This window comes from Cydia strobilella, chromosome 5 (genome assembly GCF_947568885.1).
Source record: "Cydia strobilella chromosome 5, ilCydStro3.1, whole genome shotgun sequence".
Lineage (NCBI taxonomy): Eukaryota > Metazoa > Arthropoda > Insecta > Lepidoptera > Tortricidae > Cydia > Cydia strobilella.
The window spans coordinates 10,358,415-10,374,797 of NC_086045.1; the positions used below are offsets into that span (position 1 = coordinate 10,358,415).

General features: G+C 35.2%; 1 protein-coding gene across 1 annotated transcript; it reads right to left on the bottom strand.

Annotated features, from left to right (window-relative positions):
• Positions 1–3,901: 3,901 nt before the first annotated feature.
• On the bottom strand, positions 3,902–7,087 carry LOC134741689 (dolichyl-phosphate beta-glucosyltransferase). The gene is made up of 6 exons (XM_063674565.1): positions 6,839–7,087; positions 6,429–6,603; positions 5,991–6,199; positions 5,236–5,450; positions 4,900–5,037; positions 3,902–4,186 (listed from the first exon to the last, which is right to left on the bottom strand). Exons 1-6 carry the CDS (start codon positions 6,908–6,910, stop codon positions 3,991–3,993), a joined length of 1,005 nt encoding a protein of 334 aa, XP_063530635.1. The 5' UTR covers positions 6,911–7,087; the 3' UTR covers positions 3,902–3,990.
• Positions 7,088–16,383: the final 9,296 nt, after the last annotated feature.

The window sequence follows — 16,383 nt, forward strand, 5'->3', positions numbered from 1 at the left end:
TATTACTAAGACTCCGCTGTCCGTCTGTCTGTCTATCACCAGGCTGTATCTCATGAACCGTGATAGCTAGACAGTTGAAATTTTCACAGATGATGTATTTCTGTTGCCGCTATAACAACAAATACTAAAAAGTACGGAACCCTTGGTGCGCGAGTCCGACTCTCACTTGGCCGGGTTTTTTTAAATTTATAACTAGCAAGGCATTTAATTTTCAGAAATATATTACCTTTACTACGCTACTAAATTATATCTTGACCTGTTTTATGGATAGCTCAGACGATTTTTTTTGTTTTAATTTAGATAACGTATGACGGTGTCTTAAATTATTTTATAATGGATATTGAAACTGTCTTTAAAATATGGATCTAGAAGTCTGTGAGGATCAATAAATACTTAGGTAATTAATGTGACGCCATGTTGAGGGCATGAGCGTTGTTACTGAGAAATATGCTATATTTTTTGAATTGTATACCAATGTTTTTATAATTTTTTTCCTCGAATAATGCATTGTAAAACGTTGTGTGATATACGCGCGGACAAATATTCCCAACTCACGTTGTTGCAAAACACTTCCATTCGCTCGTGTTTTATAATGACATGACACCATTTATTTTGTTTGAAATAGGCTAGTTTTCTATGGAGAAATAATGTTTCAGTAGATGTGACATTTGAAAACTAGCCTATTATTTATTATACTTGTATCACAAATAAAATAACTGTTATTAGATATTACTTAAATACCTACATTGTCCACTGGCGATGTTATTATGTAAACTGAATATGTATGAATGAAAGAACTATAGATTTATGTAATAGATATTCATTAAGCTGCCCTTGGTACCTTTTCCAATTAAACGTGAACTTCTTCAAGTATTTGTTTTATTCAATTCAATTTCAGTCGTTTAATACGGTAACAACGTACTTGTCCAAAACATACACAACTTACAAAAAAAAACCCGGCCAAGTGCGAGTCGGACTCGCGTTCCAAGGGTTCCGTACATAACACAATTTAAACAATGTATTTTTTATGTGAAATGTCTTTAAAAAACCCGTAGGGGTCGGATCAATAACTAAGTAATTAAGTCCGACTCACGCTTGGCTGCACATTTCTAATAGGTTTTCCGGTGATCTATAGGTAAAGATCTATTTTGTATATTTTTTTCATAATTTTTGACCCAGTAGTTTCGGAGATAAAGGGGGGAATGGTCATTTTTTGCCTATTTCCTTGAATAACTGAACTATTTATCTTAAAATTATAAAAAAATATATTTGAGATTCTCACAATGAGCTCTTTCATTTGATATAGTTTGACAAACTTTATTTTTGAATTTTCTCATTTACCCCCCAAAAGTGTCCCCCATGTTTAAAATTAATTTGTTTACGTTACATGTCCATCTTTGGGTCACAAACTTACATATGTGTACCAAATTTCAACTTAATTGGTCCAGTAGTTTCGGAGAAAATAGGCTGTGACAGACGGACAGACGCACGAGTGATCCTATAAGGGTTCCGTTTTTTCCTTTTTAGGTACGGAACCCTAAAAACTAATATTGCCCCACTTGTGATATGGGGGAAGTACTTTTAATAGAAAATCTGGCTATTGCCCGACTCGGATCCGTGACGCTTATGCATTTTCTGAAGACGAAAGGGTACGACCGCCCCGAAACCGCCTTTCCATACAAACGTACTCCCCATTTTCCTCTCGGGATACTGGTATCCAGAGAGGAAAATGGGGAATATCCAGATATTAACATTATTGAAAATATTTTTACACAATTTGATGTATTTTAATCAGAGAATTTAAAAATTTAAAATTTGTATGAAACCTGTTTTATTAAAAAAAACGAATAAAATCAAACGGTCGGGCATAAAATACAATTAAATTAATTAAATACATAAAATTGTATAAAAATATTTTCCATAATGTCAACATCCACAGGGAGGAAAATGAGGACTACGTTTGTATGCAGTGGAGAATAGATCGTCCCCTTCCCTCTTAAGAGGCCGGTGTCGATTTTAGTCGCAAAAATGTAAAATTGATAGATTTAGTTGGTGAAATTGTACAGTCTTTGTTACCTAATTGAAATAACAAGTACTGGTTTCTATTAGCACGTCTTCTGATCTTACCTTTTATCAGATCAATTTTTTGAAAACAGACTCACAAAATTAGTAATGTTGGATTTTCTGATGGACGTTTAGGTAAACGCGCGTAAAGCACTGATTTTGTCGCTCTTATTTGTAATTTTTTTAAAGCTTGGATGTTTAGACATGGTAATTTTGTATTACACATATCCTGTACTTGACGTTTATCAGACTACATTTTTATTATTATGACTTTGAAGTAGTGTAAATGAAAGTTAGACGAAATCAATTTTCTCCAGAAATTACTTCAAAACAAGTGACAATTTCTCTGAAAATCGACTTAATTTCAACATAATTTTGATACTTAAACAATCTACAACATTTGCTGAAACTATTCTTATACATTAATTTGTATAATTTACCACCATAAATTTTTGATGAATTTTTAAAAACTACCCCTTCTTTTCATATATTACCGGTGACGCACGCTCGCGATCTGATTATTTAAAGGCAAGATGAGAAGACGTGCTAATAGAAACCAATACTTGTTATTTAGATATTACGTAACAAAACGTGTATAATTTCAACGACTAAATCTATCAATTTTAAATTTTTGCTCCAAAATCGACTACGGCCCCTTAAATCCTTAGGACATACTGATTGGGGTGGGTAAAGGGCATGTGTGCTCAGTGCTGGGCAGGGACCGGACAACCCTTTCCGCGATAAAACCCTTTCAATGGGCGACACTTAAACACGGCTAACACATTGAAAGACTTTCCCTTTTAAACTGCAAGCCCATTCATACCCTTACCTTTGACTAACCCTTATTGAAAAGCTAACCAAATATAAGGCTAGCCCTTAATAAGGGTTACCCTTATCTTTAAGCGCTTTTTATAAAGGTTTCCCTTTGCGTGAAAGAGACAGGATTAGTATATATCTACGGTAGTGTATGAAAAGGAAAGAAAATACGTGCCTAGTCAAAGAACGCCGCAAAGCCGCCGACGATCGCTCGGATTCGAAGTAATGTGTGCTTTATGAACAAGGTAGACGACTTAAATTAGCACGCTTATATGCTAAAAGGGAAGCCCTTTATAAGGCTAACCCTTATAAGCAATATGCAAGGTGTTGGTGAGCGGATGATAAGGGTTTTGTAAGGGTATTTGGGCTACCGATTACTCAAATGTGGTAGCTTTATATAAGGGTTTTTAAAACCAAAACAAAGGGTTTCGTCTGGCAAAGGGTATGGTGAGTTAAGCCTTATGCAATACCCTTATAAAACCCCGATAAGGGATAGCGGGCCGGTCCCTGGTGCTGGGTTTCGTTGATCGCCTAGATAGAACTCTAGAACGAATGATGTCTGCTTGTTCATACTAGTTCTCATAACAATAGAACGTAACTACTAGACAGACGCTTCAAATACCTTTGACTAGTATCTAGGTACATATCATAAGGTGCGCGGTGCGCGTCGACTCCAGCTGAATAACCGTGTTCCGGCGTAGAACGATTTATAGACCACATACGTGTCAATTTAATTTCAACTTTAGCAATCCCACATTAGATTCAAATTAGATTGGTCTTCGAGAAATGTGACGTCTTCAAAATGAAAACGTAATTATTTTGAAAATATTTGGATTTTTTGGGAATTTTTTTGAAAAGGGTTAATGCACCAAAAATGGAATTAGACATTTAAAGTAGTTCAGAAAGTTTTATCTAACGACACCCCACACCATAAGGTTATAAAAAAATACATTCCCACCAAAAATCTGCGAACGGAAGGACCTTATCCTTGTCGACTCAAAAACTAATAAAACAATAAAAATACGTAAATAAATATATTTGCTTAATATATAATATAAAATATTTTGCGCTAACCTATTATTAAGTAACACTAAGATTAATAAGGAATTATTAGTGTTTTTCAGTATTGATCTTCCAGGCGCCCAGTTGGTACTTGAGCCAGATTAGGCCCAGGTCACAACCCATCTGGATCCAGGAGACGATCGGAGTCACCTTGGAGCCTTCGATCTCGGTCCATCTGACAGGGATCTCGAATATGGGAATGTTCAGTTTTTGTGCTATGTAAAGTAGCTCGACGTCAAATGCCCTGAAAAAAATAAAACCACCATATTTTTATATTTACCAATTTATCTGGTCGCACAACGAAAAACAAAGTTGTCTCGTGGTGAAAAAATTAGTGTAAAAATAAATAAAATGTTTTTTTTTTGTTTTCTAAAGATAACAATTGGAGTGTTTTTTATTTTATTTATTGAACACAATGCAAGCTTACAATTTCAGACCAATTCACTTATATGCTAGGAAAACAGTTAAATTATGAAAAATAATAAAGATGCTAACTAATCAAAGATTAACATAAAAATATAAAATTTTATGTGTGACTACGTCGATTTGTATGAGATTGTCCTATAAATAATATCACCAAATAATAAAGATGCTAACTAATCAAAGATTAACATAAAAATATAAATTTTTTATGTGTGACTATGTCGATTTGTATGAGATTGTCCTATAAATAATATCACCACATAATAAAGATGCTAACTAATCAAAGATTAACATAAAAATATAAAATTTTATGTGTGACTATGTCGATTTGTATGAGATTGTCCCATTAAAAATATCACCATTTCGTAAGTCCATTATGGTTGGTTTCTCTATGACAGGTACAGTTGTTGCCCTAACACATATCCACTTTTCTATACAGCTAGTATGGCCATGTGGGTACACGACCGTACAGTAAGTGCCCCTACTTAAGTAACTCGGGGCACTTACAGTACTTTAAAATATTCAGTGACTGACCATCTGTTGACGTGCAGACTGCTGAAGGCGACGGCGGCCGTCCGCCGCGTGAACAGCTTGAAGCCGCACTGCGTGTCGCGGACGCCCCGCACCGTGAACAGCCACACCAGGAAGTGGAAGCCGAACATGAGGATATTCCTAAAAAAAAAAGGTTCATCATAGACTGGTACACGTATTATAATATGTACCTATTGTGTTGACGGTATTTAATCCAAATGGGGTACAATTACAATGGGTGCATGGCAGTGCCCACACCTAGTCAAGCAAAAACAAACCATCCAGACTCGAAGTTATTCAAGGTATTTTCAATCCCCCTCCAATTATACTCAGACATACCTGAAAATACTTCTTGTTGCCAGAGATTCTTTTTCTAAATGCGCCCTTGATCCAATGACAATGGCGAGGCAGTCGCTGAACAGTTCTGGCTGAGTGTTCACATTAGCTTTCACATGTTGATTTAATGCAAGCTCTAACTTAGATAAGTCTTCAAACTTTGTAGCACCATCTGCATCAGCGAAGAGTATTGCGGCACCTCTAGCACGTTGTATTCCCTAAAAATACATTTATCTTCTGTAACCAACTATATCTGGGCTGACAGTTAAAAAAAAATGCCAGTCTTACTCGTTGAATAGAACACAAGTTTCACATTGACGACTGGTCTGGCCTAGTGGGTACTAGTGGGTAGTGACCCTGTCTGTGAAGCTGATGGTCCTGGGTTCGAATCCCGGTAAGGGCATTTATTTGTGTGAGGAGTACAGATATTTGTTCCTGAGTCATGGGTATTTTCTATGTATGTATTTAAGTATTTATATATTATATATATATATATATATATATCTTTGTCTGAGTACCCATAACACAAGCCTCCTTGGGCTTACCGTGGGACTTAGTCAATCTGTGTAAGAATGTCCTATAATATTTATATATTATATGTTTATTTGTATTTCAGAAAAACTTAAAGGGAATGATTTCATTGCAGATAACAGAAGCTTAATATTGCATTTTGAGTAAGAGGAACATATTAAATGGTGACTTGCATTGCTTGCTTTTGTCATAGCCCTATAAGTATTTTGTATACTAACGGTACTTACCAACCGCACAGCCCCACCCTTGCCTCTATTCTTCACTAGCTCCAGACACCTAACTTTTTCACTTCCATACTTGGCTGCATAACGCTCAGCCACTTTAACAGTTTTGTCTTTGCTGCCATCGCTGACCACTATAATCTCATACTTATAATTGGGATAATCTGTTACCCTATTTTCTAAATGTTCCAGTGCTTCGTCAAGCATAGGTGGCACTGTAAAAATAATTTCGTTAGCTAATGTTAGCATGAGTTGTATGATTTGACCAATACCAACCAACATGTGAGTGAGCCCGCTAATATTAGCCAAAGCCTTTGATTGTAGTGAATGATTTTAGAGCTTTTTATTAGAAAAATTGCAAATAATTACAACAATGTTAGGTTAAGTTGGGTTTTAAACTTCAATGTAGGTACTATGTGTAAATAAAAAATCTGGTTTCCGTACATCTCTCCTCTTCATTGTAAGCTGGCACTACAACACTCAAATTCACGCTGTATGTGTCTTTTATACTTGGAAATTTAAGACTCTTCCCGGACTGTGGATCCTTGTAACTCTCCTCCTCTTGGTATTCTTCTACTAATGGATATGGATTTGTCATAACAACAATTCCAATTGAAAGCTGTAAACAACATATATTGTACCTTTAGTTTAATTGTGTATTCTTTGATGATTCCAAAAACAAGTAACAAGCTTCGAATAAAGATTAGACCGCAAAGACACGTATACGATAGCAGTTGGTTGCTTATTTATTTCAATGACAGTTTGCCAGCAAGGCACACAAAAATGAAATAGTTTTAAAATTACACAGTAAAAATTGTTTTATATAGTAATTTATAAAATAAAACAGTACTTACCAAAATTAAAAGTGTTGCAGCGCTTGAAACACCATATAAGATTAAAAGCCATAATAGCGATACTATGTCCATTGTAAGGTAAAGAATGTTGACCGTTTGGGCTAATTCCTTTTTAGTCAGTCAGCTAACATATGCATTTAAAACTATTGAAATGAACGGTCTGAGTTTAAAGTTACAATTTAATAATCATATTTAAATTGAAACATTTTACTCTTTAAGCGAAACAAGCATCATATTGCGGTTACTCATACTGAAGTTACTGAACTGACATCTGACATTTCTGAAGTTCTGACAGTGACAACACTGAAAATATCATAGACCTAGCATTACATAGACCAGCTATACGCGTGCTCCCGTAAGGGATAGACATAGATGACGTCATAAACGTGGGGATACCATATTGGTAAAAATAACCCCAATATTTGATATCACGTTGGGGCGATTACCCTGGAGGCAAAGTTAGCTTGTTTGACGGTATTAAAAAATTGTTAAACAAAATGTCAATGGGTCGTTCTTTTTATGCGTATAAACAATGAAATACCTCTTATAATTCGCGCAGGTGGTACAAAACTAAACATGTTTAGTAAATAAAACGTAAAATAAAATGTATTATGGGTTTTAATTTAAAGAAATCACAAATCGCAATCACACCAATTAATGTACACCACATTTAATCTTTACAACATTTGTTTATTTATTTTTTGGAATTAGAAGTACGAAAAAACTTCGAGGTCAAAATTACCCATAAAATTATGATATTTTCATCTGGTATCCCTAACATGATTGTTATGCAGCTAAATTAAGAAGAAGTTTAAAAATGGCTGACCTCCGACTCCTACCTACCTACGTAATTTGGGCGGATAATTTTACAAATAATGTTTTGTTAATTTGCGTAAATAATTGTGATATTTTTATTGAAATCGTGTGATTCTACATTGCTTTGAGTGTAACGTAATTTTACGATGTTATTCTCACATATTGCGTTAAGAGGAAGGTGTAAAATACCGTACTTACGTGTGAAAGGTTATGATCTCATATTTTAGCTCAGAGCGGCTATTACAGCCGATACAGAACAATTCACCAGTATTTTATTAAAGTTCAAGCATTCAAAACGCTAACCATCACTATATTTCATAAGAGAAAACACAATTTCATACAAAACAACAACAATTAAACAAGCAACGAACAAACATGACATGTCACGTACTTATTTGTTTGCCACAACCTCGGTTGTGGCAGCGGTGGAAAAGTGAAACTATGACAAGGACAAACAATAACAGCGCTTTCTCTGCTACTCCTACTGAAAGATACATAAGACTATCCCGTTCGGTCATTTTCCCCCACTCCTCATGACCGATCCAGTTATACTAGATTCATGGAAAATATGAATGGTATAGAAAGGATGCCAATCTCTTATGGCAGAATTGTTACAAAAGTGACCGCTTTCAGCTTTAAATAATAGTTCCTAATCTCTCCGGTGGCGCTAGTTAGGCTCTGGGACATGAGTATAATATGAACCATATAAGGCAACAAATAACCCGACCAAATTACGTAGGTTGTTTTTGGTAGTATTTCGGTGTATGGTGGCGCCGCCTAATTACTGTTTTTTGATGGACACTTCATACATAGAGATTTGGCTCCTTTATACAGTCTCCATGACTGAAAACTTGAGATGCCATAAAAAGCAATAGACGGTCGTACCGGACCGCGATCTTGGTACGGTCGGAGGCTTAGAGAATATGATATATCCAAACGGAGACACCTTGTCTGTAATTTTCTGTACAAAACTGTCTGCCGATTTTTGCGGGGGAGGGTCACGTCAAATGTATATGTAACGTAAAAATAGCCATGTCAGATAAACGTCAGCCCATACATTGTGTAAGACCATTAGCCGCCTATTTTCGACAGAGGGGGTAGAAGGGGAACGCCTGTTAATGGCTACTCCGTTTGGTTATATCCTCTAAGATCGGAGGTCTGTTCGATCACAGACTAAATAATAGTACTATATAGACGTAGTATTTATAGTTGGTCAAACCAAATTGGCAGTAAATAAGAAAAAAAATACTCATTCTTTTCTTTTGTGTGCTAGTACTAGTGTAAGACAAAGATAGTATGATTCTCTCTGTCTATGTTTGAAATGAGACAGTCCTTTGACAACAGGTACAAAAGATTCACTCTCTAACAAAACGCGTCTAATGGTCTATTACGACAGATATGACATTAATGACCGCTAGGTGGCGCAAGCGCGAACAGGCGTCCGTTCCGTAGCGGTGCGCGGCAATTCCTATGGCTAGAGTCTGGCTAATGAAAGTTGAACCTGAAAAACCGCGGCATTTTCAAAAAATCTGTAGCAGGCGGCTCTTTGATTACAAGGATTGCATAACTTTTATACTTTTTATAACTCATATTCTAGAAATTATAAAAAGTATACAAATTATCCAATCTTTGTAATCAAAGAGCCGCCTGCTACAATTATTTTTAAAATTGCCGCGTTTTTTCAGGTTTAACTTTCATTAGCCATACTCTAGACCCCAGAAATGGGGGCGGCCGCATGTATTTGTAGCGGCGCGACGCGGCGGCCCACACGAAGAAACAAACCGTTGGAAGTGTCCTAAGCGTTCTTCGCGCGAACGCAGGCGGCGCGGCGCGGCGCAATGCGATGGCCGTCTATAATACACGTGCACGGGTTTGATGCTAGAAAGATCTCTATTATATAGGAGAGCCCTAAAATGATAAGCAAAATTAGAAGCAAATGTTGTTTTCAGTGGTCTAAGTTTGCCTCTGCATTAGACTATGATTAGATCTGTTAGGACTCAGGAGACGCTGGTTTTATGACCATCATTGGCATTCATCCAAAGAGGCGAACCCGCATGTATAGGGCTACATTTGCGAATGGTTACCTATGCTAAAAATCGTGTCGGCTTATACGCGAACCTCTAATATTCGCATAGCATCCTCGCAAAAAAAAAAAAACTTCATAAATAGGAGCACTGTGTGTTTTTTAGGGTTCCGTACGGAAAACGGAACCCTTACAGCAAAGAGTAGTATAATATATAGGAGAAAGAGAGCCCTCTCGTGGAACTTTTTTGTATCCATTTTGAAGCGCCATCTGTAAATCTGAACAACAAGCATTAACGTCAATATTCATACCTACAGGGCCTGTTTACATATTGATTAATGTTTAGTACGACTTCATACATTTGTTACAAATGTATAAACTCACACTAAACACTAATCAATATGTAAACAGGGTCATATATCTATAATTTGTTATATCGAGTTTGCTTTTCTAGTACCCATTAATCAACAACTTTATTATAATATTTGCTTACATGCTTGACATACAGGAAAAGTAAGTACAATACAATGTTATACAAAGCATGATTTTAACAAGAAAATTATAATAAAGTAGCTCGTTAAATACTGGATAAAATAAAATAATAAGGTGAGTATAAATTGGAAAGAAAAGATAGTTGATATTTCATAATTTAAAATTCAAAAGTTTATTACACAAGTCGATATAACATTTACATGAAGAAAACATCGTCACATTTACAAATACAGGAGCCAAAAGTTTACTACACATGTCGATATAACATTTACATGAGGAAAACATCGCAACATATACAAATACAGGAGGCAATATCTACCTCATGCATGGGTAAACATAACTTTACTTAACCTGCCTATTTTCCCACTCATCTACTCAAAGGTTATTTGGAAGAGATCCCTTATAGGGATAAATTCGCCTTTGTACTTCCATTACTATATGTTTATGTTTATCAAAAAATGTTCCTAGTTAAACTTCTTATACCTACACAGTTTACACAATAAATATTTCTGATTTCTGATAGTATTTTTGTAAACCTGTGTTGTGTACAATAAATTGATTGCTACTGTGTGTGTGGTGGACTTGGTCACTTTTTCTTCAGTGTATGATATCTATTTCAGTTTATAAAAAACATATACTTTATACCAGAATAAACGTATCACACGATAGCAATTGGAAGAGACCGGGGAATTAGCGTCATGGCTCTTAGAGGGAAAGATATCATGTAATAAGAAAAAACCGATTAAATAAATACTTTTTTATATGTACATACACAACAATCCATGGAGCCTAGGCTTTCGTTAAAATTTACAATATAACGCTAATAAGAACAGGTGAAGGCCTACCAATTAGCGTTGGGAGCTTACTATCACACCATGGCAATTAGAAGAGATCTGGCAATTAGCATCGTGGCTCTTAGAGATAATGATATTATTTAATAAATAAATAAAAACGATTAAATAAAGATATTTTTATGTACATTTTCAAGCTTAGCAAGCTTTCAGTAGATAAATAATTTATTACAAGTACACCATTTGTCTATAACAGATTTTCTCTTTTTTGCTGAGTCCATGCATTTTAGTATGAAACAATTTATAAGAAAATCAAATAACCTAAGCCAAAGCAGACATTAAAAATGTACAGATGGACATAAATTTATATTAAACATATTAGTTTTTTTTAATCAAAATAAATATCTGCCAACTTGTATTTATACTAAACGTTACAATACAGTCTGTACAATATAAAAATGAAGCAAGGAAATTAAATTCGATTCGTCAATAATACATTCAATTTGGAGATATTAAAGGTCCCTAATGTCAAAAAAACAATATTTATTTTGATGAAAATAAAAGACACGAATTCCATATAACTTTGGATATGAACATCCGACCAAAATGACATTTTAACATAACGGTAATAAATAGTGAATTATCTATCTAACAAAATGTAAACACATTGTGAGGTGTATGAGGAATGTTATGAAATTGAAGGAAGCGAAAGAGGTATGTCAGGATCGTAGCAAGTGGAAATCCGTGGTCTCTGCCTACCCCTCCGGGAAATAGGCGTGATTATATGTATGTATGTATGTATATCAGTAGATACAACTTTTTGCCTATAATTTTAGTAACAATACGTTTTGGTTCTGATATGTTAAGTGTGCATCACGAAATGGACCCAACTCAGCGTAATGCTAGATATAAAGCCAGCGCTGGTCTTCCGTGCGGTCCTTGAAGTGAGAAAGGCTTAGGCACATGTTAAAATGAAATTATTAGCAAAGTGCAGTCGGTGGAGGGAGAACACACATAATATTATGGAATGTCCCACATGAATTCTAGCAGCATCAGTTTGATAATTTCACTCCCGTAGAGAAGCCCACAAAATAAGGACAGCAGCACCCGTCGTGCACCTAGCCTAGCGAATATGAAATATGTAAGTAATTGTTTTGCGTCAGCAGACTAAGCTAACAGTCTTATAAACGAATGCTATGGAATACACAACTAATACGTGTCCAATAAGTCAAAATTGTACCATATTACAGAGACGCATAGTCTTTACGGTTAATGCATGAAGTTTGGAGATGTGAAAGGTCCTTCCTCATCATCTTCCGTGCGTTATCCCGGCATTTTGCCACGACTCATGGGAGCCTGGGATCCGCTTGACAAGTAATCCTAAGAATCGGCGTAGGCACTAGTTTTTACGAAAGCGACTGCCATCTGATTGGTTATTTTGTGTTTAATTCCTTCGAATATAATTGTGTTTATGCCACTGTGGTAAGTTTAATTTCGCCTAATAATATTTTCATCGCTTTGCCAGGTGGAAGTGAAAAATATTCACACAACAGCCTGTATTAGCACTTCGGACTCTATTTGTAAAGCGAGAATGCCATAATTTTTTTCTTTTAGTGAATAGCGTCGTCCTTTAGGGTGCTTCGTTGATTGTTATTGCATTTTCACTAAAAGCTGAGCTGGTTTCGTCATGTGCTGCACAATGTCATACTGTCTGGAACGCGGCAGTGCTTGTATGAAAGTCCCCTTTTGGGCAAACGGTTATCTTCCATTTGAAGTTGTTTTACCTTAAGCTGCACCTTACGTTTGTTCGAACCTGAAAGAAAACAAAATTATAATATTATACGTATAATTTTTAATACATTTTGGTTTTAGTCTGTCACTATAAATTTAAGTTTTTTATGTCACCAAATTTATTGTTAATACAACTTTTTATCATCAACTGTATTTTTATTTCTACAATAGGCTAAGATGTCAAATTTTTATTTATGGTATCAATCGATCAGGTTTGTTTTTAGGATGGGATGAGATCCATTGCAAAAGACAAAAGTCAGAAATGATAGTCAAAGTCCGACGTCAACTACTGATGTGGAACACATACGGGCAGAAACAATGCCACTAACGGGAGCACACGCTCACACGCAACTAGCATACACTTTTGATTTATACATTTGTAACAAATGTATGAAGTCCATGGGACGGATGTATGAAGTGGGATGACTTTTTTGCCATTTTTTGCGTAATGGTATTATGGTACGGAACCTTACGTGCGCGAGTCCGACTCGCACTTGGCCGGTTTTTGTGTTTTATTTGGTTTGCGTTTGTTTCCTTATCATCACCAGCACATATATACTGTTAATTTATTCCTATGGCCCAGCAATCACGCCAACAGCTAAGGACTTGTTTGGTTTCAAGTACGGTTTATTTTACAAAAAACTTTCGAATTTCATTAGGCACATGGGGCAAGATGGGGTACATCTTGACGGCCGTAGTTTTAAAGTGATAAACTGATGAAGAATTGCGGATTTGAATTTATTTATTATTCAACATCAACATCAACATCAACATCAAACATTTATTCAGCAAATAGGCCACAGGGGCACTTTTACATGTCAATTTTTACAAACAATAAAATTAACCCAGCAAACAATAAAATTAACAAGGGAAGATGGGGTACATGTTAGCTGTAAACACATTTTCTGTCTCTCAGACGACTTAAGAAATAAAAGTAAAACAGTTCGTGAGAAGTTATCAGATGATGGACCCAAAAGCCAAAAATTTAAGTTTTGTTTAGGCCCTAAATATAATATTTATATGAATCATTCTTATCTTGTCCCGTAGGGGTTCCCCATCTTACCATACTTGGGGGGAAAGATGGAGAGAAGGCACTTTTGGCCATTTTAATTTATTTTTAATTTAATTATCTAACTAGAGAGTTCCTAGTAAGTGTTGATTATGAAAGACTGATTACCAAAGATAAAAATAAAAAATAACAAAAACTTAAAAAAATAGCATTTTCAGTTTTATTGGACTTGAAACATTAAGTATTTCGTCATGCCCACCTCTCCCCTACATTTCTTGACGTTGACGCAAAACTGACGTAGTTTAACATTCAGGATGTTGTTTTATAACACTACAAATTGAGATAACTAAGGTCTGTTTTTTTATTCCGTAGACTAAAATGACGTTTCATATGTAAGACATGACATTTCTTAGTACCACATGAAATGTCATTTTAGTCTACGGATTAAGGAATAAAAAACAGAATATAATCTATTGGAGTCTTAGTAATAGGGTCCCGTTTTTACCCTTTGGGCACGGAACCCTAAAAATGATTTAAAATATTCATATTTGGATTATTGGTAAAAATCGTCCTTGACGTTGAAAATCCTATCTTTTTACACCCGTTTACAATAAGTATGTAATAATAATAATTTTGTTCATTTTGGTAAATAAAGGATATTGTAATTTGAAATTATTGTATTATTTATATATAAGGTGCTAACAAATTAGCTACAGAAATTTTACGAGATGGTTTGTACTTTACACTAGAACAATTAACTTTTAATAGAAATTAAGAAAGTTTCTCATAATTTTTATTTTATTTACCGAACAAAATAAATAAACTATAATTCTATCTAAAAATAATCATCATGTATTTAACTGCTTGTTTGTCTTAAATGTCATTGTCAACGTGTCATTTGATTTATCAGCGTGAAGTGGCCAGTTAAGTTTTATATTTAAAAGAGGTTTTAGAATCTGTTCAATGAGGTCTCATTTAATTATCTCATTAACAGAGTTTTTTTTACAAAGCAAATTTGTTTTCCAATTTTCTCAAAATAACATCATAAAACCTATAATGTTTCATACTTACATATACTTCAGGAGCCGAGTACTATCAACTGTAAAGATATCGGTAGCTAATTTGTTAGCACCTTTATAAGGCAAACAAAGAAGTACAAAGCCGTAAGCAGGTATTAAATTAATGCCCAAATTATATTGTGTATATTAATAAATTTGAAATATATGTTATTAATGGCATAAAAATATACAAATATAAGCATTAGGTAATAAATCATAAGCCTGCAATAATTAAAATGTCTGTAATCTGTACAATTCCAAAATACGGGTTCCACGGATGTTGCTCACATAATCTCGTATGTCAAGGTGTTTCGGCTGAAAGCGCCCTGGCAGACTCATATATTCCTGAAGAGAAGGTTCATATCTACCGACTGGAATTGGTTTCGTGCTGGTATCAGATGGGTTAATTTAGGGGTCCCGATGGTCACCTTTGAGAGCGTATGCCAAGCACTTCCGGCAGGAATCATACTGGCAGATTTCGCTTTTCTGTATCTACCAGTAAATTTCTAACTGATGCCATAGCTTTTATTGCAGTATCAGATGGGTTAAATGACCCCCCCTTTTTCGCACCGGAAGTGGCTATTTTTTTTACTTTCGGCTAGTTCCGCCGTGGCAGACTATCAAATTCGGACTTAGCATCAGTTTTATGGGAAACCATTGTGCATCTCATCGCGGTATCACGTTGGTTCGAAACTTTACTGCCGGCTCTTCTACCATGAGCGGTTGTTCAATATTCTTGCGGTATGCGGCCGGAGCGATAATATAAGTATATCAACTTTAGCGGGCTACAATTGCTATTCAATATTGTCCTGTCTCGTTGGCCAGTAGTCCTAGTAGTAGTACCTTCGAGATTTTATGTAAAAGAGGTTATGCCGAAAAGGAATTTGGCGCAGCAGCGCATAATGCAGAGGTGGTGGCATTATAATCACACACCAGGAATACTAATCCACACCTTTTTGTAAAACAAAATATAACTAAATGTCAAAACTAAATGTAACTAAATATAACTAAATGTTATTATATATCTTGTTATAATAATTGGTGACGTTATAAATATTTACCTTCATCTAATGTCTTTCTTTTCGAACGACTCATCACACTATAATTATGTTCTGCAAATACAGAAGAATCTGCAGTACATATGTTGTTGATGATGGTAGGCACCTCAGACTGTTGTATAGCGGGCGTAACTAGAAGAAAACAATACAAATAAATCTACATAATCATTGTTTAGGTAAGTACTTCCGAAAATAGGAGACCTAACAATTTCACCACTATTTCATAACTATCGAGACCTTAGAAAAATATTTAGTATTCATGTTTCTCACATGTATTTTAATAAAAAAATAAATTAATGGTAATTGATTCCCTTTTTGATCCAGAATCAAAATACAGAAAAGAAAATACAGCTTTTTATCGCTAAGAGCCCTATATCACACTGGCGATTTACGAAACTCACCGAGACTCAATTAGGTTGTGTTGTTTTATCGCAGAGTTCTTATGGCCACTTCCTATGTCCATCATCAGATAAGCTCGATGGAACCATAATATGTACTGTATTGTCA